Source organism: Ursus arctos, unplaced genomic scaffold (genome assembly GCF_023065955.2).
Source record: "Ursus arctos isolate Adak ecotype North America unplaced genomic scaffold, UrsArc2.0 scaffold_21, whole genome shotgun sequence".
Lineage (NCBI taxonomy): Eukaryota > Metazoa > Chordata > Mammalia > Carnivora > Ursidae > Ursus > Ursus arctos.
Genome location: NW_026622886.1, coordinates 13,625,906 through 13,653,552, shown reverse-complemented (window position 1 = coordinate 13,653,552; position 27,647 = coordinate 13,625,906). Strand labels below are relative to the sequence as shown.

Below are 27,647 nucleotides of genomic sequence, written 5' to 3'. Positions count from 1 at the left end.
ACTGACAACCAGGATTTCTCACTCCCACCCCGTACTTAGTTAAATATGCACAATACCCTTCGTGTATACCTGCTGACGTGGCTGCCTAACTCTGATACGTTGTTTTCGATTGTTTTTTCCTGGGTTCTGTCTGACTTCACATTGCCTTTCCAGTTCAGTCTCTAATGATACGAAACTGGTTCTGCAGCCAGAGTGGTCCACAGTCTGTTCTGTTCGTCTGCATCGACCTTCTCTTCTCTTCTCTCCAGCTGCTAAAATCCTGCCTCTTGCCATCAAAGCCAAGCTTGGTTTTCATAACCTCCACAACCATTTCTGGGCACCTCAGCCAAAAAGCTTTTTACTCTGAACCCCTCTGGCATTTTACACCTTACATCACACAACTTGTGTTATAATTGTTTGTTCACAGTGTAATGGTGTGTTTTACAAACCTGTGAACTCTTCAAGAATCCAGTCTTAAATGTCTGCATGTACCCAGCCCCTAACATATTTATTAAGTCCAAAGAGATACAAAGGGAACATGGTGAGCAAATGTGGATAGGGAAAGAGGGTGAATTCCATAGTTGCTTTCTGTTTAAGAAAAAGATTGTTTATAATCAATTTCAGTCAGGGACTTGATGGAATTTTCCCCTTGGTTTACTGATTATTTCTGCATACTTTAGTTGCCACAGAAACATGAAGGTTAACACCCTCCTCCCAAATATAGGTATGGGTACGGGATAAAACTGTCGATTTTGTTTTTGTATCACCCCCTTCACCCTACCCTTCATCGAATCACCCTTCCCTCTACCCTACTTTGAACAAAGAATGAGAAAGAAATATTTTTCCAGCCTTTCTTAGTTTTCTATGAAGCTTTTGGTAAAATGTATTAGAAACCAAGATTACTTCATTCAAAACCAGCAAGATCTTAGGGCAATGTACAGTAGTCGCCCCTTATATGTGGGGTTTATGTTCCAAGACCCCCAGTAGATACCTGAAAGCATAGATAGTACTGAACTCTATATGTGCTGTGTTTTTTCCTACACATACATACCTGTGATGCAGTATCATTCATAAATGCACAGTGAGAGATTAATAGCAAAAACTAGAACAATTATAACAACACACTGTAATAAACATTGTGTGAATATGATCTCCAAAAATTACTTATTGTACCGTACTCACCCTTCTTCTTATGATGCGAGATGATAGAATGCCCACATGATGAGATGAAGTGAGGGGAGCGACGGTGTACGTGTTGTCGCGTAATGCTGTGCTCCTGTCAGCCTTCTGACCACAGTCAGTAGGAGGAGCATCTGATTCCAGACTGCAGTTGACCACGGATAACGGAGACCAGGAGAGTGAAACTACGGATAAAGGGGGGGGGAGACCGCTGTATCGCTTATTTGGGGTCATGACTTCTCTTGTTACTTTTGGTTCTCCTAAATTGGGCTTTCCAGTTCTAAATTTATTTGCTCTCAGTGTGACCTCTTCAACTGCCTGGCTATTTTCACTTAAGTATTACTGAAATCAGAGTCAACACATTCCCACTCAAAGTAATGCTTCATCCATTCATGTGTTCAGTAAATATATACTGTCTGCTAGGCCCTGTTTGGTTGCCCATGTTCCGCAGTGATTCCATTTTTCTTCTCATCAACCGAGGCTTGGTGTCTTAGAGGCATTTTTGACCCAGTTGTCTTCAAGGACTCCAAATCCTCTTGATTCTGTTATTCATGTACTCAGTTCAGTGAGTGTTTATTGAGCACTGCCTATGTGTATGGCACTTGAGATACCAATACAGATAAAACAGATAAAAATCCCTCTCCGTGCAAAGTTTACAGTTTAGTGGGAGACATCTTAGGGGCATGCCTGGCGTGTGCAAGGAACAGCAAGGAGTCCAGGGTCATGGGGCAGCGTGTATAAGCAGAGAGTGATGAGACAGTGCCACATCGTACTAGTAGAGTTCAGATCATATAAGGTCCCTGTGGGCACTGTAAGGTCTTTGCTTCCATTGCAGGGACTCTTGAAATGCCTCTTGGGTCCATTTTTCAGCTCTTCCCTCTACCATAAGCCTTTCATGCCCTTGTTCGCCCACGCTCACCTGACTTGAGCAGCTTTCTAGTTGGACTGCTAGCCTCTTTGCTTATTTCATCCTGTGTACTGCTACTAAATTAATCTCTCTGAAATACTCATTTCTCCTTTAGCCATTATTTATTCGTACCTGCTGTGGGCGAGGAAGTTCTAGGTACTGAGGATATGGCAAAAATAGGAGACCATGCTTCAACCACGTGACCAGTATAAACAATGTGATTATACAAGTAATTATTTAGTTGTAGCTACATGTCTCTGTGACCTTGAGCAGATTGCTTGGCCTTTCTGTCTCAGGCTTATTATCTGTGGAACCGGAATAACAGTACCTATACTCCATGGGGTTGTGTTAGTTAGAGGAAGTAACACAGGGTGAGTGCTTACATAGATGTAAGCTCAAGTCTAAATGCCTCTGTTTGGTGTTTGAAGCTACCTGTTTACATGGGCAGCTTTATCTGCAGCAGCCCTACCCAACCCCATCACCCTTTTTCTTTCAGACAGACTAGCCTCCTTGTCCTTTGACTGTGATCATTTCTGCCCACCCTGTCTTTCCTCTTGCTTTTATCTCTAGTCATATGCACTCCAGTACCCACCTGAATTCTTCTCATCATTCGGGAATCACTACACGTTTCGGCTATTCATGGAGTCTTTTCTGTAAGACCTGCACCACCAGTCCTAGGATTTTTCTTTTTTGTTACGTTCTGTCTTGGTAACTGAACAAGATTTTAAACCATTTGCTTTATACTTACAACGTATTCCTCGTATTCCTAGCACAATGTTGGACATATAGTTGACATGGAGTGTATGTTTATTGAAATGTGATTAAACATGTCTTATTTTCTCATTTATAGCATGTATAGTACACTCCTGGCTCATAAAAAACTACATATAAGAAATTTTGCTGCTGAAAGTTTTACTTTTTTGATGAGAAAGGTTAGTCTGATATCTTACATGTTTATTGTTCATTAATCCTCAAGAATCTGATGAACAGAAACAGATATCTTTTATAATGTGGTTGTATGGACTAATATATATATATACACACATATACACATATACATTATAAGAAGAAATCTTTTACTATTTTGAGTTTATCTCATCTTTAAGTTGTCTTTGCTCACTAATGAGAAATCATTTGAGTCACTCTTTTATTGTTATTTAGGCTTTTGGTAGCTTCAGTGTATGTATATCAGAAGTATCCTCGAATTCAAGTCAGTAAATATATGACTGGTGAGAGTAATAGAAACTTTTATAATAATTTCACAGAAGAAACTGGAATCATAATGTTGCTTGTGTTTCCATAGTAAATTTTAGAGGATTCTTGTAATGAAACAGAAACACTGGTATTAATTTCTTTTCTACTCATAAGTACATACTTTACTTTTAAAGAGAGAATGTTGTCTTATGTAGTTTTTCTTGGCGCAGACCTTTATATTATTTCACTGAATCAGTGTTGTCTGTGGAATTAGAAGTGGTATACTATTATAATAGTTTGAAATCACTAGAAATATCTCTTCCTTTTAGAATTTATCCTAATTACATTTAACTATGAACCTGTGGAACAGTAAATAATATGTTTTCTTTTGGATTTGTTGTGTTGTAAATACAATTTTCCATTTGCATTTTGTGTTTTAGGTCTCTGATAAAAATGCACTTTTCAATTTAATGTTTCTTGATCTTGGTGAACATCCGGAAAAGGTAGAAGGAGTTGGCCAGTTGCTCTTTGAAATGTGCAAAGGAGTTAGAAACATGTTCCATTCCTGTACAGGGAAGGTAAATGACTGGGAGGATATTTTGAGTCTGTGTGAAAGAGAGTAAAAGGAAAATAGATAAGATTTATATAAATGGTATGGAGAGAGGATAGTCTGGAATAAATAAAAAGCACTAAGTGGGGGAGCATTAGGGCTTTAATAACAATGCTTATTAGCTAGGATCTAGGTGATTAGGTGTATTTACTTGTAAAATCATCCTTGTTTTCTTTATCTGGGATTCTAGAAGGTAACATAAATTGATTAATGAGCGAGGAGGGAGCACTTGGATGGTAAAATTCTCCATCCTGGTTTGGAAATTCCTTTTGGGACATGTAGTTAACTGAACCATCAAAGCTGCCATATCTTTGATTATTCCAGATCAGATTTTAATATAGCTTAGAGTGGGGAATAATCAAGTGGGAAATGACAGTGTTAATACTTAAAAATAAGAGTGTACATGTCCATTTTAATGATTATTGGATTCCCACAGGCAGTGAAGCTAATTTTACAAAAACTAGGACCAGTTACTGAAACAGAAACTCAACTACCATGGATTTTAGTTGGAGAAACACTCAAAAACATGGTCAAATCCACTGCATTGTACATCTACAAGGAGCATTTTGGTACATTTTTTGAATGTTTGCAAGTGAGTTCTAATTTTTAAGGATTTGTATGTAATAAGGGTTGATTGTTCTTGTTCTTAGTTTAGCAGACCACTCCTGGAGAGTATATTTTGTAATTGTCTTTATACTTTTACACACATAATTAGGCTTTTTTCCCCCTCTCTATTCCCTGTATTTTTTTGGTATTTTGAAATGCAGTAGAGCATTATGATTAAGAGCACAGCCTTTGGAGCCAGAATGCCTCTTTTCAAATCTTGGCTTTGTCACTGATTTGGGAAGGTTACTTAAATCTCTGTTTCCCGGTTTTTTCGTCTGGTGGGACTATGGGACAATAATATTCTCTACCTCATGGTCGCTATGAGGATTGTGCATAAATACTTATAAAGCACTTTATAACCGTGCACTCAAAAATGTTAGCTCTTATTGTCCTTTGTGATTCCTGGTAAATGTGTCTTTCTTTCAAAATAAAAGTGTGAAAATTTGAACTGCTTCACTCAATACTTTCATTATTGGATTAACAAATGAGTTTGATATTTTTATAGTTATTCTTTCTGTTAAATTCCCCATTGGCAGGAATCACTCCTAGATCTACATACAAAAGTAACCACAACTAACTGTGGGGAAAGTTCTGAACAGATAAGAAGGTTGTTAGAAATATATCTGATACTTGTGAAACATGGGAACGGGTCAAAGATAACCAAACCTGTCGATGTTTGTAAGGTGAGTTCCCAACTTCATTTGCTCAGAGTCTGTTCATTAAAAGCTATTGCTAAGCGTGCATTGTTTTTTCTTTTATTTTACAGGTATTGTCTCAAACATTACAAATAGCCAGTCTTTCTACACCTTGCCGGGAGACCCTCTTGGCTGTAATTTCTGCTTTGATCCTGGGTGAAAATGTTTCCTTGCCAGAGACCCTTATCAAAGAAACCATACAAAAAGTAATTTACTTCAACAGATATTAATTGAGTAGTTAATAAGATATTTAGCATTGAATAAGCCTCCTGGGGAATACAAATGAAGTGTGTGGCAAAGGCTCTGCCTTCAGGGAATTTATAATCTTGTCAAGGAGATGTGAATTGCATTCTATAATAGAAAGAGGCAAAACAAAGTGTGATAAAGTAAATGGTGCATATTCAGCAAACGTGTATAGCTTACCATGTGCTGGGTATGGACTAGGTATTCCGGGGTGGACATTATGGTACCTGTGGTTTTTGATTGTTAGGGAAGTGGGGCCCTGGGAGTGAGTTATTATAATCTGTTGAATTAATCTACTGATGTCATATTGAAACATAATTATTAATTCTGCCTGGGGTTGAGGGACAGAGAATGCTTTCCAAAGGACGTACAATTGGGGTAGTCCTTGAATGTTAAATATCATCTGCCGGTCAGTGAAGGGATTAAAAATGCCTGGAGAGGGAACGGCACAAGATGCGTCAAAAAGTCCAGAAATGAAAAAAAAAAGTCCAAAAATATATGCCTGCTGGGTATATGGACACATTTGCAAAGTTCGGTTGGGTTTTATCCTGTAAGTAGTGAAAAGTCCTGGAGAATTTTTAAGTAGGGTAATGATTTGATAAGATTTACATTTTAATGAGTTTAGAAGATGGTTTGTGGGGAAGTGGGATTGAAAATAGAAAGACCAGTTAGGTTCCTCCTAGACTGTGCAGTGCAGCAGTATATAGTATGGAAAAATGTATAAAATAGTGCTGCTTGCCCTTTTCGGAATTCTCTCTTTGGGAAAGAACTGAGCAGCTCTTAGGCAGAGCCCTGCATAATCACTAGAAACCCAATACCCCTAACATTTGTAAGTAAGTTCTTTCAGCTGAAGGGCAAGCATTTGTACAGAAAACTGGTTAAAGTGTGCCTGCCACTCCCTTACTCCAACTGCTTTCCCAAGGAGAAGGGTTCAGTGCCAGTGTCTCACACCTGGATGTGTCCCTCTGCACCAAATTCAGCAGTCAAGTTATTTTTGCCTCTATTAACTTGTTTCAAGCGTCCCACCACTTCCTGCTTGCAAGTTAGAGGACCTTGAAGGTTTAAGATGTTTTTTATTTTCAGGAATGGGGAAAGTACTCTCTGTGTGCTTAATGTTTTTTACCTGTGGTCCACAGATTTTTGAGAGCAGATTTGAAAGACATTTAATTTTGGATTTTTCTGAAGTTATGTTTGTTATGAAGCAGTTTGAGCAGGTGAGCAGCTAAAGTTTTGGATTTGTTTTGTTATCAGTCTGTCATGATAAAATAATCAACTTAAAATCCTATGATTTTTGTTTGAGAGGAATAGAATAAGCATTTAATGTTTTAGTCTACATTTTTTAAAGCAATTATATTTCAATTTTAGTTCACAATAAAGTAAAACTTTCTTCCATATGCTAGGACATTTAAAATGACATTAGATAATCAACTTGTTTTTAAATAATCCTTTAGGAATTATAGAACCATGTGGTAAAATTGAAAAAAGACTTTAAGGAACTTTTATGTGAGTTTGAAGCATAGAAAATAGTTTCTGAAACATTTGGTTTGCAGGAAGGTTACTAATGCACTTCTTTGCTACTAAGTAAATACCTGATGTAATGAGGTAGAAATCTTTCTATTAAATCCTGAGTTTATTTTATCCCTATCCCCTCCCGTCCCTCTAACATTTGCCACTCCTTGTAACTGGTCTTCCATAGCACACCTCATGGAAGTCTGTTTCTGTGTCTGTTCTCTGAGTTCCCCTTTAGTCATTAATATATTCTCACTTGCTTTGAGAAAAACCTTCTTCTTCATTCATGTCCTAGCCCTTTTGTTTCCTGTCCAGTGAGAGCCCTTTACCTTGCTCTGGTTTTCTTAGCAACTACATCTTTTCCTTCTCCCTTGTTCCCTTTGGTCTTTTTATAAACATCTTATTTTTATCAGAGTACTCTTTGTATGTAGTTTTAAAAGTCAAGCAGGGCTAAAAGTTAGTCACTTGATTTCCACTCACATCTTCCTCGCTGAGAACAACCATGTCCCTTGGCTTTTATCTACTTTTTTCTGTTACTTTATATTTTCTAATCATTCAAATACACTGCTTTTCCTTGATTCATTAGTTCTAGTACTCTTCTGTAAACTTCCTTCTATGGTGGATGGGTTCTGGTTCTTTTATACCTCTCATCTTCTCAGTAGGGTTACATCACAAATTTTGGTTGGATTCCTGTTCACCACATAATTAATCCTTCTAAACGAGTATTTTGTATTTCTGTTTCCTTTTTTGTATACCTTTTCATTTTTCCTGAAGTTATAGATTGCCTCATTCTTTAAAAACTGGAAATGATTTTCCTTGAATAGCTGGTCAGTGAGTCTGTCTGCCAACAGCATTCTAAAATGACTTTCACATATCAGAAAATTTAGTAGCTCAAATTTTTTTTTCTTTCCTTTCCTAGACATATTCCTCCTAGAGCAGTGCAAGTTTGAATGGGTTGCTTTCTAAGACCACAGTGCAGATGTCATAAGAGGACTTCATTTTGCTTTTCTCCTATTTCCTGGGTCCCATACCTTTCCCTTGTTTTAGTTTAATCTCTTATTTTGATGGTACACATTTTCCAGAGGTTCTAGAGAAAGGACAAATGGAAGTAAAATTTTGAGATTTAGTGCCTTGGAAAATGTCTTTATTCATATTGCTACCAAAATAGGTATAGAATTAGAGATTTTATCACTTTCCCTCAGTTTTTTAGACATTGCTCCATGGTCTTCTAGCTCTCGTTACTTCTGTGGAGAAGAGGTCTAATGCCTTTATGATCTCTGATCCTGTGTTTATGATCTGTTTTTCCCTCTGTGGAAGTGTTAGAATCTTTTCTTTCGGGGCGCCTGGGTGGCACAGTCATTAAGCATCTGCCTTCGGCTCAGGGCGTGATCCCGGCGTTATGGGATCAAGCCCCACATCAGGCTCCTCCACTAGGAGCCTGCTTCTTCCTCTCCCACTCCCCCTGCTTGTGTTCCCTCTCTCTCTGGCTGTCTCTATCTCCGCCAAATAAATAAATAAAATCTTAAAAAAAAAAAAAAAGAATCTTTTCTTCCTTAGGTGTTATGAAATGTATATCTGTTAATAAATGTGATTTCCTTTCTTATTTTTAGCTTTTTCTACCCAGCTTTCTCTTGTATATTGAAAATTGCTTCTTGATTAATGAGCCTCCTGTCAAAGATGAAGCTCTGGCCATTTTGGCCAAGCTCATTCTGAACAAAGCAGCACCTCCTACTGCTGGCTCGATGGCAATTGAGAAGTACCCCCTGGTCTTTTCACAACAGACAGTGGGGTAAGTTCTAAGTTTTTATTCCTTGTAATGTTGGTAGGATTACCCATTTTATAATGCATAAGAATGCTGTAAAAAATGAAGATCTCTGTATATTAGCTGGGAAGATATCCATGATATATTGTTCTGTGAAAAAAGGAAGTTGTAGAATAGTTGTTTAGTATGATCCCATTTTGCAAAGTTAAAACAAAAAGTGTAAATAAGCATAGGAAAAGACATGGAAGGATACATAAACAGGTTAACCCGTTTAATGTCAGGAGAATGGTATGTGAAAGAAAGAGGTGACTTGATTTTTTGATTTTTTTTAACCTTTTATTTTAAAATAATTGTACATTTGGGGCGCCTGGGTGGCTCAGTCATTAAGCGTCTGCCTTCGGCTCAGGGTGTGATCCTGGTGTTACAGGATCGAGCCCCACATCAGGCTCCTCCGCTGGGAGCCTGCTTCTTCCTCTCCCACTCCCCCAGACTGTGTTCCCTCTCTCTCTGGCTGTCTCTCTCTCTGTCAAATAAATAAATAAAATCTTTAAAAAAATAAAATAAAATAAATTAACAAAATAAAATAATTGTACATTCACGTGCAGTTGAAAGAAATAGTACAGAGAGGTTCTGTGTACTCTTCCCCCAGCTTCCCCCAGTGGTAACATCTTGCATAAGTTAACTGCGATATCACAACCATAAAATTGACATTTTTCAGATTTCATCAGTTTTACATGCACTCATCTCTGGGTGTGTGTGTATCTGGCTATATGGTTCTATGCAGTTTTATCCCATGTGTAGATTCATAACCACCACCAGAGTCAAGATACAGTGTTACTCCATCACCACAAGGATCTCTTGTGCTACCTTTTAATAGCCACACTCACTGATGCTCCTGTCTCCATTCTTAACCCCTGGCAGTCACTAATCTGTTCTCTGTTTTTATGATTGTATGATTTTAAGAATATTATATAAATGGAATTAAAGAGTTCAGCTTTTGAGATCAGCTTTCAGTCACGCAGTTCCCTTGAGACCCATCCAAGTTGTGTGCGTCGAGAGTCCATCCCTTTGTTGAACATCTCGCGTGGGCTTGTTGCGGCGTAGCAGCCCGTGCCATGGATGTAGGGTGGTCCAGGTAATGATTCACTTGTTGAAAGACGTTTAGGTCACTTCCGGTTTGGGGCTAGTATGATGAATAAAGCTGTTATGAATATCCACGTACATAAGTTTTCGTTGCTCTGAGATAAATGCCCAAAAGTGGAATTGTTGAGTTATATCATAAGTACATCTCTCGTTCGATGCGAAACTGCTAGCGGTTTTCCAGAGTGTTTGTGCCATTTTATATTCCCACCAGCAATCCAAATGGTCAAGTTTCTCTGAATCCTCTCCGGCATTTGGTATCGTCACTGATTTTTATTTTTTGCCAATGCAGTAGGATGTAGTGAAATCTCATTATGATTTTAAATTGCATCTCCTTAGTGGCTAATGTTGTTGACCGTCTTTTCCTGGGTTTATTTGCTATGCGTGTATCCTCTTTAGGGAAATATCTGTTTGTTTCCTTGGCCCATTTTCTAGATGGATTGCTTGTTTCTTTACTGTTGAGTTTTGAGAACACGTTATATATTCTAGACAGAGGTCTTTTTGTCAGATCAATGGTCTGCAGATAAATTCTTTTAGTCGATGGCTTGTCTTTGTTCACTTAAGATTTTTCACAGAGCACTGTTTTAGATTTTGATGAGGTTCAGTTGACCAGCTTTTCTTTCATGGATAGTGCTTTTGATGTCAAGTCTAAGAACTCTTTGCCTACCTAGATATTTTCTCCTACTTTTCTAAAAGTGTCATAGTTTTATGTTTTATATTTAAGTCAGTGGTCCATTTTGAGTTAATTTTTATATAAGATACGAGGTTTAGGTCAAGTTTCTTTTTTTGCCTGTGGATGCCCACTGTTCTGGCAACATTTGTTGAAAAGGCTGTTCTTCCTCATTGAACTGCTTCTGCACCTTTGTCACATCAGTTGGGCATATACGTGTGGTTCTATTTCTGGGTTCTCTATTCTCTTCCATCGATCCATGTATCTGTCCTCCCCTGATACCACACTGTCTTATTACAACAGCTCTACAATAAGTCTTGAAATCTTGAAAAAAAAATTTTCTCCCATTCTGTTGTTCCTTTTTGGATTGTCTCAGCTAGTCTTGGTCCTTTCCTGTTCTGTATAAATTTTAGGAGAGTCTTGTCTATGTCTACCAAAAAACCTTGCTAGGATTTAGTTTGGAATTGCCTTAAATCTGTAGATCAGATTGGGAAGAACTGACATTTCCCTAAGGATACACAAAACTTTTAACTTTGTTTATGTCAGGAGGATGGGAAGGGGAAGAAAGAAGTGACTGTTAACTTTTAGATTATATATCTTTGCATTGTTTGAATTGTTGAGTGCCGTGGATTACTTTAATTTCATTAAAAATAAAGCATACCCTTTAGACATTGAAAACAGGGTTTACATAAATATGTGAGAGGATTCTGCTTATTACTTTTCCAGCAGTTGTGGCTGTGTTTTTAGAAATTATAGATTAGGAAACCAGTTCCCTTATCATTCCTGTATGTTCATACTTAAGTTTCTTATTTCTCTGGGATTTGTTAGACTTGCTGCGTTTGTGGTTTGCTTTGGGACAGTAGGAATAGGTGGACATTCCTTGAGTTTTTGCTGAGTACTCAGCTTTGAAGCATCACAGCATCCCTTGAGATGGGTGTCATTGTCCCCACAGTCACACAGCTGAGTTGGTTTTTGATTCTGGATCAGCTTGAGATTCTGGAGGAATTCGTCTTCTTCACATGTTGCTCTTCTGCTGACCTTAAAAGTAGCTTTTCTATCAAAACATGCCAGTAGAGTCTTGTTAGTTTTCCAGTTTACTGAGCTCTGATTCCTGAGGAATGAATGATTAGTAACTCCTGTAGAATTATTCCCTTGGAACTTTCCTCTTGATTGCAACACCAAACCAGCTCCCAACAGGCATATTCCTTGCATGTAGCCAAAACTCTGGGTTCTGAGCACTGGGAATGAAGCTGCTTTGTTTGCTTGTGTGAGGCCATCTCAGCCATCTCAGATCCTTTGAAATATGTCATGATAAGAATAAATAATGTCCTGATAAGCATAAATAATGGAGGCATATTAGTTTAAGGCAGGTGCCACAGCTTCTGTGCTCTTTCTTTGAGAAAACATCCCTCTGCAACTCCCAGAGATAGGATATATGTGAATGGTCACCTTTGTCTGAATATTCTCAGTAACACTCTATCCACCTGTCTCACAGATTTGTTGTGAGATTAGAAAGACATAATAGATGTGAAAAGATTGTTGACAAATGCTAATTATATCAGGCACTGTTCTAGGCATTGGGATATAATAATGAATAAGAAGAAGGTTTCTTCTTTTTGGCAAGATGACATTCTTGGAGAGGAGGGATGTGAGACAGATAACAAATAAACAAGATAATTTTAATGATAAAAAGAAAAATAAAATGAGGGTGTTGAGAGGGAGAATGAATGGAGAGGCAACGTGACTCCTCTCCAGAGAAGGGACCTTTGAGCTGATTATAATGATGGGAAGGATCCAGCCTTGCAAAGATCTAGGTCAAAGGCTTTCCAGGCAGAGCAAGACTTAGTGTAAAGGTTCTGGGGATAGGAATAAGCCCAGTATGTTTGAGGAACAAAAAGAAAACCTGTGTGGGTACAGAGCATCGAGCAAGGAGGAGAGTGGAATGGGAGGACATGAGAGGCAGGCCAGGATCAGATCACATAGGGCCTTGTAAGGTGACATAGGGGGTGTGGATTTTATTGGAGCTCATCGGCAGGTGTGATGAAGTAGGCAAGCAATGACCCACCTTAATATTAAAGTATCTCAATGTTTCTTATGAGATTTTTGCAGATTGTTGAGTCTTTACTACTAGAAAGACTATATATATATCAAGGTATAGTGACTTTCAGAAATTGTCAGTGAAAGTAACTATAATTTCCAAACATTCCATGTCTTGATAAGTATGAAACAAAAAAGAATAGTTTTTAGTTAATTTTCATGATAATGGGGACAGAGGAATAAAAACCTGATCTTCCACTTCCGTTGTGTAACAAGCTAAGCAAACTGGACATGGAGGATAAATTATCAAAACAAATCATTTTACTTACTGTTTCTATGACTTTTCTTTCAATTAGATTTCTGTCTTTCAACTGAACTGAGGTGTGGTTCATTGCCAAAAGGAAAAAGAGGCAAACAAGAAAAATGCCAAAGTAACTGATAGCTAAGGCCAAATGTCATGTTAGAAAATGTCATCGAGTAAACAAATTTTATGAGATTAAAGAAGCAGAGGAAGTTACTTCTAAATCATAATTACTTTGGTGACATTTGTCAAGTTCACCACTATGTGCAACATCATTCTGCATTTGTAAAGTGGTAAAATTTGTGTCAAAAAGGAAAGAGGGAATAGAGGAAGTCCTTTCATTATAATAAATTACATCTCCAGTTTTTAAAAATGTGTCCATCAGCAGAATGGACAGAAAAGAAGTAATCTGAATGAATCAGAAAATTCAGAAATAATACATAAAACTAGAAGAGACTTGCTTTAAGTTAGGAAGCAAATTAAAATAGAAAATAGAAGAAAGTAGAACCAAAGGCATCGAAAAATCTTCTCACTGAAAATCAGTAAATGACTCGTATTTGTTTTGTTATTTATATTCAACCACCACCACCAATTCCCTCCTCCCCACAAATCTTCCACGTGTGGAAAGGAACCAGTTTCAAACTTCAGAAGGCAAGAGCGATTATGTTCTCTCCTCTTTTAAACATTTTTTTTTCCCTCTCTTCCTTCAGATCCTATTTAAGGCAGAAGAAGATGAGATCCAAGGGAGGAAAAGAACAGATCCCAGTATTGGAGCACCTCTTATCTATAATTCAGTTACCCCCAAATAAAGATACTTACCTTTCACAATCTTGGGCAGCCCTCGTCGTGTTACCTCATATTAGGTGAGAAAATAAACTATGGTTAATTTTGAAAGAGATACTTAGCATGCTCATTTAAACATTTATTAGCCCGTTCTTGCTATTCCCTGAAAAAGCCATTAAATGCCAGTTTGAACTTTTCCCTTTGTCTCCTGACTTCTTGGACAGACCTCTTGAGAAAGAGACGGTGATACCACTAGTCACGTGCTTAATAGAGTCACTGTTCCTGAATGTCAACCGAGGCAGCTTTGGAAAAGGTCAGTTACAATCCCCATTTGTTTTCTTCTCTTCTTTTCTGGCACACCCAAAGTGACTGTAAACACATGGAATACTAGAGAATAGTGCTAACATTGTGCTCTGACACAACCCCCTCTATGGTAAATACAGAAAAAAGAGGATAAGGTGGAGGTGTTGACTTGTGCCTCATAATGTGGTGATCAGATGAGCGCGGCTTGAGCACAAGCTGAATCAGAAGACGGAGTGTCAGAGGGCACCATGGTATCTAAGACCCCTCGTGTTCAAGCCCCAGCTTGTGTCTTGTTCTCTATCTCCCACGCACACTCTGTATACACACACCGTCTACTCCAGGCGCTTCCATTTGCTTACCCTGAGCAAGATACTAGCCTGCCCTGCCCCAAACACCCTTTCCTGTTGTACACTTGAACATCTCCCCTCACTAGCCTGAAAACAGCAATCTGAAAGTAGGTATTTTGTTTCATTCTAGCTCAGTATTTCTTTTCTAACATTATGTGTAGTAGTTGTTCATTCATTGAGGTATTACCGCGCCGGGTTCTCTGTTGGACACATTAGAGAACAAAATAGACTCACCACAGTTCAAGTGCTCAGGAGCCACATGCGGCTAGCGGCTACCACATTGGACTGCAGCTGCATATTGGCACAAGTACAGAACATTTCTATCATTGCAGAAAGTTGTATTGGGCAGAACTTTTCTAGTATTTAGAGCAGGGGTTGGCAAAATTTTTATGTAAAGGACCAGATAGTAAATATTTTAGGTTTCCATATTCAGTTTTTGTGGCGTATTCTTTATTGTTTGCTTGTTTGTTGTTTCAAACAACCTTTTAAAAATGTAAAAAACATTCCTAGCTTGCAGGCCATATAAAAAAACAGGCTACATACAAATCTGATTTGTGGACCAAAGTTTGCCAGCCTCTGGTCTAAGATTAAATGAATGTCTAATTTAAAAAAATAATTTAATAGCTTTTGAAAAGTACAGTGCATCTCCTTAAAAATTCTCATTTGGGTAATGCCAGTGAGTGGGACCATCGAACTTCTTCCTCATCTTAATTAATGAAACATACATTTTATTCACTATTTTTGAGTATATTTTTCTCTTAAGAAAGCTAAAATACAAGACTTGGGAACTTCTCTTTTCAGTTCCTTCCTGTTATATTCTGACATTTGACAGATGATTCTTTGGGAGGCACAAATTCACTTTAATTTAAGAACTTCTATAAATAGCAAGTATTAGATAAATGGGATGCCTGGTAGTTACTGTGTCAGAGGAATACGTTATATAGTTTCTCCTGTTTTTCTGCCCTTAGGAAACTTATTTGTTCTCTGTCAAGCTGTAAATACTCTACTAAGTTTGGAAGAATCTTCCGAACTTCTTCATTTGGTTCCTGTGGAACGTGTGAAAAATTTAGTATTGTAAGTAAATATACCTCCCATTTATTTAATCACTAGCAAAATATAAAAGCTTCTGTTTTTGTGAAATCTTGGGCATAATGAAAGTCCTTGTTTTGTTCTACTTTATACCTAAGTTGTATTCATATTAGAAATTTATTTATTTGAAATTAATTTATTTGAATCCTTAAAGTAAGTACATTTTTTATACAGTCTTTAAATGTAGATTCATCTTTGTAGAGAGGTATTTTCCCATGTGTGTAAACTAGTGTTGTAGGTTGTTCCCAGCCTGAACATTGCACCGTATTGACCTTCTAGAACTTCCTGAGTGATTCCAACGTACATATTTCTGCTACACTCATTCTGTCTCGGCTTGACATCACCATTTCAGTGATCACTTTCCTGTGGTCCTTTCACTACATACCAACACAATCCAGTTTTGTTTTTGTTTTTGTAAGTTGGTATCAGCCAGCTCCCGACTTTGGTAGTAGCACTGGGCTGTTACCCGGAAGCCGTTTTCTACTCAGCTCAGCACCCTTCCTAAAGGTCACATCTTTTGAAAACCTGGTAAAGTAGTTGACTTCTTTTTCTAGAGTCTAATCCATTTTAGTCTCATGCTTTTTAAAACAGATTCATTTCCTTCATTCAGTAAGTATTCCTTTGTTTTTCTCATGTACTAGGCCCTTTTCTAGGCACTAGGGAGACACCGTCAGTGAATGAGACACACAAAATACCCTGCCTTCATGGGGCTACCATTCTAGCAGGAAGAAACACGGAGCAAAATAAATAAGTAAAATGTATAGCACATTAGACAGTGGTAAGAACATTAAAGCAGAGTCAGGATAAGAAGAGTCTGGAGGGGCACCTGGGTGGCACAGCGGTTAAACGTCTGCCTTCGGCTCAGGGCGTGATCCCGGCGTTGTGGGATCGAGCCCCACGTCAGGCTCTTCTGCTATGAGCCTGCTTCTTCCTCTCCCACTCCCCCTGCTTGTGTTCCCTCTCTCGCTGGCTGTCTCTATCTCTGTCGAATAAATAAATAAAATCTTTAAAAAAAAAAAAAAGAGTCTGGAGGTTGGGGACAGCAACAGTTTGAAATAGGGAAGGCCTCGCCAAGAAGGAGACGTTTGAGCAGAAGCACAGAAGCAGCAAGGGAGTAAATCATGAGGGGATGTGGGATCTGGGGCTCTCCGCGCTCCTGACCTGGGGAGACCTGAGTGTCACTGCTGTAGGGGATGCCCGGCGAGGAGCCGTTGTGGAACTTTTCTCTTGATTGCAGCACCAAGCCCACTTCCAGCAGGTGTATTCCTTGCATGTAGCTAAAACTGTGGGTTCTGAGCAATGGCTTCGTTGGCTTGTGTGAGGCCATCTCAGCCATCTCAAATCCTCCTTGAAATATGTCCTGATAAGAATAAGTAAATGGAGGCATATTAGCTTAGGGCAGATGCCACAGCTTCTGTGCTCTTTCTCTGAGAAAACATCCTTCTGCAGCTCCCACAGAGACAGGATGTATGTGCGTGCTTCCACCCAGCTGTATGCTGTCCTTGAGCACATTACTCACTGTTGCAAGGCCTCAGATTCTTTATCTCTAAAATGATGCTAAATGTCCGCATAAAACTTTTCCCTGGTCCCTTTCACAGTTTCTTCACCAGTTGTAATTTTCTGTAGTTTCTATTATAGTCTAAACCTTCGACCATATGGTGCAGGTTGGGTCTAAGAAATGTCTTGTTGCAGAACATTTCCTTTGGAGCCATCTGTGCTGCTGTTGGCCGATCTCTATTATCAGAGATTATCATTATGTGGCTGCAAAGGGCCACTTTCTGAGGAAGCTTTAATGGAACTATTTCCCAAGTTGCAAGCAAACATTTCGACTGGTATATCCAAGGTAATGGCATTTCGTGATGTGTTCTCAGTCTCTCATCTTTTGATTCTGTGTGTATTGCCAGTGGTTGTTAGAGCGCCTGAATCAGACAGTGCTGCTGTGCGATGATTTCTCTTTAAAGCAGTGATTCCTAAACACTGACCTGCAAACTGATTGCCGCAGGATTAATTGGGGAGCTTAATAAAAGTACAAGTTCTGGGTCCTCACTAGCCAGAATTCTGACTCAGTAGGGCTGAAACTGAAAAATCTGCAGTTTTTTAAAGTCCTCTAGGTGATTCTGCTGTTTGGTCAGGTGTGCAGAAATACCTAAATACATCGGATATGAATAAAAATCACTAATTGTAACAGAATTGTAAACTTAATCAGATTCTTTGCACGTATTTACAGAGATGCTTCTTGTGTCATAGTTGAAAGAAAAACATGGTTCTGTGGGCAGCTTTATCTTCTCGGTCTCGTCTGGTCATTAAATTATTCCATGTACTATTTGAATAAGGTGTTGGTTGGTGTCTAATATGAAATAAGGGATAGAATAACTTAGATCTCTCTGACCAGTGGTATATTTTCCTTAATTCTATAGAAGTCAGATCTCACTGGCTATAAATCAGTTTCTTATGTGTAAACTTTGGAATTTGAAACATGCCTTTTACTTCCTCTAGATTCGGCTTTTGACAATAAGGATCCTAAACCATTTTGAGGTTCGACTTCCAGAACTCATGGAGGTATTTTAACTGTTAATTTGGATAACTCTTTAAAAATGTAATTCATTTTTATATTTCCAAAGTGACACGTGTGCAGAACATTCACTGTTGTATAAATGTCTATCTTAAAAACTGAAATTTTTGTTGTAATTCTTACTCCTGCCCACACTGAAAATTCACAGGTAATTGATGAATATTCTGTCAGATTTTTTGTATCCACATGTACAGTGTAAACAAATGGCATCCTGGACGTTTTGCCATATCAGCACCTGGAGGCTTACCTCGTTTCTTTTGAAGTTTGAACGGTATACCACAGTTTAAAATACCTTACATAACCAGCTCTCTGTTGATAGATGCTTAGGTGGGTTGTTTGTAGTTTTTCAGCATTTCCAGTAAAGGGTAGTGAACATCCTTATGCTGATATCTTTGAATAGGGAAATAGTTCCATAATGCAAATTACTGCTTCTAAAAGTAGAATTGTAGAGTGGAAGTATATGTATATATATATATTTATTTATTTTAACAAATGTGGCCAATCGATTCTAGTCATTTTGACAATTAGTTTCCTGTTTTTTACTTGTCATGTCTATGCTAAATATTAATCCTTAATTATCTACCAAAAAGTAAATGCTATGAGGAAAAATGAATCATTTACCCAAAAAAGTGTTGCCTATTTAATTTAAAACATTAACCTAGCCCAGTTTTTCTTTTTTAGAATTTTGGCCACATTTCATGGTCTTTTTGGGAAATTAAAGTACTGATCTGCCTCCTTGGTTTTCTCCATTCACTCAGGATGATGGGCTCTCAGAGCGTCAGTCGGCCTTTGCCATATTACGCCAGGCAGAACTTGTCCCAGCAACTGTGAGCGATTACAGAGAGAAGCTGCTTCATTTGAGAAAACTAAGACATGATGTGGTGCAGTCTGCAGTCCCTGATGGGCCGTTACAGGAGGTATAAAACAGTGTCCATTAAGTTTTTTAAACTTAATTTGTGCTTTATGATCTGTTTTGCTGGCTTTTGAAAAGAGAAATATATCAAGTAGTTAAAAAAAATTTTTTTAAGCTAGATAAATCTCCAGTTTTCTTAAATGCTTTGAATTAAATGGCTCTGCCCGCTCTTTCAACAGTGGAAACAATTTACTGTCCTCCGTTCTCCTGAACAGGTGCATAATATGTGAAGGTAGGTAGGAAGTAGCAACAGGAGCACTCAACATCAAGTTTAAAACTTGGTATTCTTCTCCAGATTTGTTCACTACCTCAGGATGTCAGGCCTCTACCTTTGGTATTGGGGAATTTTCATCCATGACCCTTGAGGATGGATCACAGATCACTTTGGGAGGAAGGCCAAGTGGAGGCATTCCCTTTAGATCTGTTTGAGATCTACTGTCCTGTTGGAGATATTACTGTCCTGTGTTATGTTTCGGTTTGAAAAAGGGCTCTGCTGCTAAAATAGTAACAAACGCCTCACCCCCAAATATTATTAGAACTACTATTCTGTATGATGCCTCCCTAGCATGTGGGGATGTGAGTAATAATGACGGTTGTTCTCAAGGCGACTGAGGAAACTTGAGACCCTCTGAACTGAATGCCTTTAATACCTAGTTTTGAAAACTCAGCCATCTGCTTGCAAAGCCCCAGCTGCCGTTCACAGTGTACTGTCTTGGGTTCTTTGGTATCTGTGCTTTACTGCTTACTGCTGAAGTTTTATCCTACACGGTGACAGTAAGAGCAGTGTTTGGTAGGTGGAAATTTAATCATGAGTCAAGTCTTGTTGATTCAAATACTGTACCCTCTGTGAACATCTGGAGTGAGTTTGAGTACGTTTGCGTTAGTGATTCTTCTCTATTAAATAGCGAGTGACATTTTGGGGAGAGTTGGAAAATTATTATACCCTGAATTTTGGATTGATACCTACAACTTGTTCCTTAAAGCACACGCTTCTTTCCAACCTCCAGTTATCTGAGTTGGGATATTTGTATTTTTGGGTGTTCTGTTGTAGTTTACTACCCATTTACTAAACTCACCTCCTATCATCGCAGGTGCCACTTCGTTATTTATTAGGCATGTTATATGTTAACTTCAGTGCTCTCTGGGATCCCGTCATTGAACTCATAAGGTAAGCATGGGTTAAATGGATGAAGCCATTATGTTTTTAACTACTGCAGAGTGATCAGGCCACTATTATACTCTTTCTAGGTATGATTTAAATGAATGGGTGTATATAGTATCTGTAGCTCCAATTCTTTTTGGGACAAAGTAAAGAAAAAATAAACATCATTTATTCTCTCTAATGCTAAGTTTTTCAACAGTTCGATTGTTCCGTGTATGTTTGTGCAGTAAAATAACTGGAGGACTTTCCCTTTTTACTTTATATGATGCATCTGTATTGTTGAATTTTTTTTTACAGTGACAAGATATTGTATAATAAGTGCAAGATTTTATTTTTTATATATTGAGTCAGTGAGCCACACTTTAGTTTAAAAATAAGGACTTTTTAAAACCCTAGTTGTCTAGTGTTCAAAATTCCCTTAGCTCTAAAAAGGACCTTAATAGTCATATAGAAAATACATATATTGTGCCTCATATGTAGTCTGTCTTTTTGCAGACATTTGTCTTCAGATGGTCTACTCTGGCTTTTTGTCAGATTAGAAATATATCATGTGTGGCTTCTCAGAACCCTAACCAAGTTTAAAGGACAAAAGTAGAATAAACAAATCTCTTTCCAATTTATTACCAATTTGTCTACCTTTTACTGCCTTTGAGAACCATCAAACCGTTACGCTGAAAACAAGGCCTTCCTAACATCAGCTTCATAATTTTGTTTATTGTGCTTAAGGAAGAATCTGATATATGTGTTACCAATAGCCCACTATCAAAAATGTTGGTTTCTCAGCTACTGAATGCCTTAAATGGTTCTCCATGGCTGGTAGGCTGTCTCCCTGCTGGGTACATCTATCTGGAAACTGGTTTATTTGTCACGTAGAGTCAACAACATATATAGTTCATGTCTTGCATAACAGTTATCACCTTTGCCTAACAATCTGTATTTTGCCCAGGGACATCCCTGTGGTCAGAGGCAGTGATGCCTAGGAACTGGAGAATGAACTTTGCTAAGAAGTCCTTTAATCTGGACTGACACGGGCCTCAGAATGTATGAAAAGTAGCCAGGAAAAAGGGAGGCTGGAGTCCAGCCTGTGTTACTATGGAGACTGTCTTCAGGTCGCTGCTCAGTAGAGCTATTGGCTAAGACCTGCTTAAGAGTCTCTACTGGCCCCTCATCTGTTCAGGAACACACATACATACTACATACACACACACACACACACACACACACACACACACACAGTTAATCGCAACCTGCCATAGCAATTAAAAGGGTGTTGGGCTGTGGCATTATTAATTAAAGATGATATCCAATCTCCAAATGTAAAAAAAAAAAAACCTCTTGGCCCTCACCTGTGTCCCTGGCCAGGTGCTCTGTGCTGATCAGGAAGGGCCAGACCTGCTCCTTCAAACCCCATAGTCTGGATCCCCAAGAGCTAGGCAAAGGCCTTCTCATGCTCCCATCTGGGTGCTGGTGAATGTTGACCCCCTACTTGGAGTCCATGTGGTCATACGCAGGCCTAGAGGTGACCAGTAAAATATTGGAACAGAAAAACAAAATCTTACTCTTGGAAAATTAATGGCAGAAAGAATATAAACATTTTGAGACTATTGTTGCTAAGATACCAGATTATATAAACACTTACATGATTCATCTCTTCAAATTCTGAAAGGTATGTTTCATGTAGTTTTTATTTTGCCTTTTTGTTAACAATAAATATATTTTAATTTGGTGGAGGAAAAACTAACACAACGTTAGCTTTGAACAAACAGAGTTTTCTCTCAAGTCCTCTCCTTCCTTTACTGTGCTATATACCTCATACCTGTTACCCTGTTCCCATTATTGTGCCTTTAAAAATAGTCTTTTTATAGAGATCTGCTTAGGTTTTTAAAAATATCCTGTAGTATTTTATGACTATAAAAATAATTCCTCCTCAGAAAATTAAAAATAGAAATACCAAATGATTCAGTAATTCCACTACTGGGAATTTACCAAAGAAAACAAAAACACTAGTTCAAAAAGATATATGTTTACTGCAGCATTATTTACAATAGCCAAGATATGGAAGCAGCCTAAGTGTCCATCAGTAAATGAATGGATGAGAAAGATGTGGTGTGTATATACTATGGAATTTAACACAGCCATGGAAAAGGGTGAGATCATGCCATTTGAGATAATGTGGGTGGACCTGGAGGGTATTATGCTAAGTGAAATAAGTCAGACTGAGAAAGATAAATATCATATTATTCCACTTGTAAATGGAATCTTAAAAGAATAAACAAAAAGCAGAATCAGACCTACAAATAGAACAAACTTATGGTTGCCAGAGGAGAGGGGACGGAAGGGTTGGGCAAAATGGGTGAAGGGGAACGGGAGATACGGGCTTCCAGTGGTGGAATGAGGAAGTCATGGGAGGCAGAGCATAAGGAATAGTCAGTGATACTGTAATAGCGATGTAATGGGGCAGATGACAATACGTTTGTGGTGAGCATAGCATAATATAATAAACTTGTCAAGTCACTAAGTTGTGCACCTGAAACTAATATTGTGTCAACTGTACTCAAATTAATTAATAATAGTAATTCCTGCTCAGTGCAGGCATTTGAAAAATATGAAGAAGTACAAATGTTGTTTAAGCCCTATATTCAGGGATAACCTATTTAAATTTTAGTTATGTCCTTTTACTTTCTTTTTCCTATAAGAGATCTTTTAGAAAGGATTGTACCACATATTTTGTTTTGTGATCTTTTCTCTTAGTTCTCACGCACATGAAATGGAAAATAAGCAATTTTGGAAAGTTTACTATGAGCACCTAGAAAAGGCAGCTGTACACGCTGGTATGTAAGGGGAAGTGAAGGGGAGACTGGGAAGAAAGAGGTTGTTTATTTAATTTTTTACTGCTTTATTGCACATGAATGGGGAAACAAATGAGAAATGAATTATCTTGATAACCTTTGGATATAGTTTATTGTTTCCTCATATATTAGAGAAGGAAACGCCCTCACTTGAGGAAACACATAGGACAAATGTTAACATTTCTCTAGTGGTTCTGACGACTTTTTTCCTTGCAGAAAAAGAGCTGCAAAATGATGTCAGAGACGAGAAGTCCATTGGAGATGAAAGTTGGGAGCAGACTCAGGAAGGAGATGTTGGAGCTCTTTATCATGAACAGTTAGCATTGAAAACTGACTGTCGGGAAAGACTGGACCACACAAACTTCCGTTTTTTGCTCTGGCGAGCTCTGGCAAAATTCCCAGAGAGGGTAGAGCCACGGTCCAGGGAGCTCTCCCCACTTTTCTTGAGATTTATCAAGTAAGTATTCCTTTCTAGGAATGTCCCCAATAGGATGTGAGGAAGAGAAGATGCAAAGTCTTAAGCTCCCAAGTAGCCTGAGTGTTTTTATATGTCAGTCACGTTTTCAAATCATGGGCATATCTGTATAGCACTGGCTTTCTCAGACAACAACTAGTTTTTGTCACCACTTAATTTTACATGAGTCAGAATCTCACCAGCCTATAAATGATGTTAATAAAAATTCCAGGTCAAATTAAAAAATCTAAAAATTCCAGGTTACAAAATAAGAAAGGCCATGTTGAATTTGATCAACATACAAAGCCCTTGTTGTTTCTTGCTCTGTTGTTTGTTGTTTTATTTCCTGCCTGGGGCTTTATTTTCCAGTAACCCAAGCCCAGCCACTCTCTTGTGAGCCTCCTGATATTTCCCAGGATTCTGAGGGAATGTACTATCAAAGAATGACAAGAACTTTCTGGAGCATTGTTTTGTGACTAGAAAGGCTGTGTGAGAGTTGGATTACTTTAAAACTAAAGATAAGGGATGTGAGGTACAGAACAGTACCAATCATTCAATAAAAAGTATGTTTTCCAGTAGTATTTCGTTATATGGGAAAATGCTGTAGGTGTGTAGGTTAAGCAGGCTACAAACCACAACATGCTTGGTTTCAAGGAACAGCCGGGAAGTCTCAGTGACTGCAGCAGTGACTCTAGGAGAAAGTAGTTGGAAATGAGGGCAAAAACTTAATAGGAGACCAAATTGCGTTGGGCCTGTAAGTGATAGTAAAGGACTTTGGCTTTTTCTCTTAGTGAAATGGAAAGATGGAAAGCCATTAGAAGGTTTAAACAGAGGGATGGCATGACTTAAATTTTCTTGAGGATTTTTCTGTCATGTCGAGAATAGACTGTAGGTTGGCCAGAGCAGAGACCAGTTTCATAGATTATTGAAGTCCAGGCAAGAAACGGTGGTGACTTGACCAAGGTGCCAAGGTATTAGTTGTACCTGTACATAGTACAGCTGATGAGAGGTGGTTGAATTCTGGATATTCTTGGATTTCAATTCAGTAAAAGATATTTTTGAAGGGTTGCAACCAGATCAGCCTGTGGGGTTTGGTCAGCCAACAGATCAGATGCATGGATGTTAGGGGGCAGAGGGGTAGTCCAGGAGTTCATGTGAAAGGGAAGAATTGGGGATGTCTCTAAGGTTCTGATCTGAGCGACTGGAAGAAGAGAGTCACCACTTAGTGAGATTAGGAGGATTGCAGAGGTTTGCAGATTTGTGGGGAAGATCAGGAATTCATTTTTAGACGTGTTCAGTTTGGGATACTGAACAGACATCTAAGTAGGGGTGTTAAGTAGGCAGTTGAATTTGGAGTTTAAAGCTCAAGGGAAAGGTTTGACCTAAAGATTATAAATTTAAGGATCATCAGTATACAGATGATTTTTTAAATTAGCAGACCAGGAATGAGGCCACACCTAACGTGCAAATGTAGAGAGAGAAGACTTCCAAGGACTGAGAGTGATACTTAGAGGCTGGAGACAAGGAACAGCAAAGGAAGCCAGGAAAGAGTGACAGAGGAAGAGCCAAGACCGCGTAGTATCCCAGGAGCCAAGTGAAGAAAGTATTTCAAAGAGGGAGTAATCAGTTGGATCAGGCTATCTGAGGCATCAGTCAGATGAAGCACAAGGCTTGACCATTGGCTCTAGAAGTAACCTTAACAAGAGTCGTTTTGGTTAACCTGGTAGGGATGAAAGCTTAAAATGAGCTTAAAAGGAAATGAAGAAGAAAAATGAAAATAGCAAGTATGCATAGTTCTTGTAAAAAAGAAGCTGACAGGTGGAGGGAGATGTGGGAGCAGAGAGAGCTGCTGTTGCTAGGTTTCTATTTAAGATTGAAACAGCGTATATCTGCATAATGCTGGTGTGAATGATCCAGAAGGGAGGGAAAATTCGTAATGCAAGTGAGGGAATAGAATTGCTGGAGTCATGTCTTTGAACAACTAAGGGAAGATAGGATCCAATGGATAAGTAGAAAAGTTTACATGAGTAATTCATTCTGGCAAAGGTTAAAAGCGAAGATTCAGGCAGGTGAGTAGATACCATGGTGGAAGAGTAATGATTTTTTCGCCTAACTCTTCAGGCTTTAATTTACTGACAGAATGAAAACAGTGATACTTCCTTGCCTTGTTTTGAAGATCATATAAAATAATGTTTATCAGTTGTTTTGTGAAGTGCAAAGAGCTATACGTATGAAAGCTAGGACTAATGGTGTTAATACGAAATAAATTTCTTACCATGTTAAGTTTCCAAATTTTTCTCCAAAGAAAGAAGTAGATTACAAATGGATTACTAGAGATGGAGAGAGGAGCCTGTAAAAAGAAGTGGTTTCTGAGTTTAAGAAGACTTAGAGACTACAGATGGACAATTTTTTTTAAAGATACACAATTTTAAAAAATATTTAAAATTAGTTGGCAGTGATTACCTGTAGCAAGTACTTTTATAGGTGATCCAAACTAATGGAAAACTCAAATGGCATGTTTAATTCCAACTTCAAAATGTATTATGGGCTTTTTATTTTATTTTTTGACTAGAAATTTGTATTTCTGAATATGTCTCAAACAATTCAGTATTAGAATTCATTTATGAATCCCTCGTAACCATTCTTTGAGAGAACAAAACTGGAAGCAGGAATGACTAACAATGACAATAATTTCCTGATAATAGATAACATCTAATGAGTACTTGCTGTGTGCTAGGAATACGCTTGTAAGCGTTCTGTGTGAGCTGTTGCATAATAAACATGAGTGAACGTGCTGCACATGGAGAAAAGGTTTAAAGAAATCATGGCCTCTTGGCCAGTTGAGTGTTGAGAGTATAGTCGGGATGTCGTTAAGTAGGTGATGGTGTGGTTTGTAACTGACACAGCAGCTTTGCTCATTTTAATTCACTCATCCATTTTTAATGTGCTAAGTGCTAGATCCTGCTGGGTGAGAATTCAAAGTTGAATATGGTGTAGCATCCCAGCTCCCCAGGTGTCGTTCAGTGTATTAACCTGGCGTTTAACATGTATTAGCCTGGAGTTTCTTCCATGTGCTGGTAGGGTGCTGTCCTCAAACATGTCATTTTATCAGTATATTTTCGAGTGCAGACTTTAAAGTCTGTCTGATCAGTTTCCTTACATCCATAGCCCAGTGCCGTGCACCAAACAGACAACAAATGAATAACTGTTGGATGCAAGAATTAAGTGACACAAAACCAGTGCACTATATGACAGCCTTCAAGATGATATTAGTTACTTACAACAGTGGGCAATTAAAGGGATGGAATTAAATAAATGTGAATACCAGTTGCACAAGCTTACTTTAAAGAGACTGATTTTCATTGCCTGGACATTCAGTTTGAGTCCGTGTCATGTTGTGACTGCCCCCCAAAGCAACGGAGTTGACAGTTCCATCTGTCTTACCAGACCACGTCCAGACGACTGAATTTCGTTGCAGCCCTGTATTTGCAAAAGAACATTGGCAAAGTAGAATGTGTCTGGCGGAAAGTGACCAGCATGCTCTTAATGCTGTGCTCTCATTAATTATTTAATATCATCCAAGCCTACACCGCTTCCCCCAGTCATGGTTCCAGAAACAGGGAGACTGAGTTCAACTCATTCCAAAGGGGACTTTTCAAATACTTTCAACAGTGGCATTTTAAAAGCATAACTGCGGTTAGTGGTAGATTTGTCAAATAGGGTACTTAAGCAGGGCTGAATAACGAATAATGTGAGGAGGCTTGGCTAAGGTGCCGCTGATGACTCCTCAGCGTGGCGCTGAACCGTGACCATGCATCCGTCAGTCGCAGACAGAGTGAGGACATGTCGGCTTCATCTGTTTCCACTGCAGCAATGAGTATTACCCCGCAGACCTGCAGGTCGCTCCGACTCAGGACCTGCGAAGGAAAGCCAAAGGGGACGCAGCTGAGGAGGTAGAAGAGGAGCCTGCTGCTGGAGACGCTGAAGAGCTAGAGGAAGAGGCAGCGCCCGTGGACGAGCCCTCGCAGAAGAAAAAGACAAGAAGAGCTGCAGCAAAGTAAGTTCCACGTTGCTGAAAGATCACAGATCCAGGCTTCCAGGAGAAATGCCTCGGGGATTTTCTTTTACAGCCCAAAGAACTTCCTGTGTTCAGAGGTTTTTGGTTGCTTGCTTGTTACTACTTATTTTTTCTTATTTAGTCTCAGACTGTTAGAATTGGGGGGACTTCGGGGGTTATCTAGTCATAAGTCCTTTTTACGGGTAGAGCACTGGGCCTGGGTGGTTGAACGCTCTTCGCCCTTTGCCCTTCGCTTTCACGGCACCAGGTGTTAGGTCTGTGTGTT

General features: G+C 38.7%; 1 protein-coding gene across 3 annotated transcripts in view; it reads left to right on the top strand.

Annotated features, from left to right (window-relative positions):
* UTP20 (UTP20 small subunit processome component) overlaps positions 1–27,647 on the top strand; it is a 91,478-nt gene that overhangs the window by 6,034 nt on the left and 57,797 nt on the right. For 2 of the 3 annotated variants that reach the window (XM_026499815.4, XM_026499814.4), the window contains exons 6-22: positions 2,916–2,997; positions 3,700–3,837; positions 4,306–4,461; positions 5,012–5,158; positions 5,242–5,376; positions 6,550–6,627; positions 8,533–8,711; positions 13,543–13,695; positions 13,840–13,928; positions 15,234–15,339; positions 17,047–17,197; positions 17,851–17,913; positions 18,685–18,843; positions 19,931–20,007; positions 22,753–22,832; positions 23,067–23,307; positions 27,176–27,361. In XM_026499815.4, the coding sequence (XP_026355600.2) occupies positions 2,916–2,997; positions 3,700–3,837; positions 4,306–4,461; positions 5,012–5,158; positions 5,242–5,376; positions 6,550–6,627; positions 8,533–8,711; positions 13,543–13,695; positions 13,840–13,928; positions 15,234–15,339; positions 17,047–17,197; positions 17,851–17,913; positions 18,685–18,843; positions 19,931–20,007; positions 22,753–22,832; positions 23,067–23,307; positions 27,176–27,361 (2,220 nt within the window). The remainder of the gene's footprint in view (positions 1–2,915; positions 2,998–3,699; positions 3,838–4,305; positions 4,462–5,011; positions 5,159–5,241; positions 5,377–6,549; positions 6,628–8,532; positions 8,712–13,542; positions 13,696–13,839; positions 13,929–15,233; positions 15,340–17,046; positions 17,198–17,850; positions 17,914–18,684; positions 18,844–19,930; positions 20,008–22,752; positions 22,833–23,066; positions 23,308–27,175; positions 27,362–27,647) is intronic. The other variant, XM_044384486.3, reaches the window with a different exon arrangement.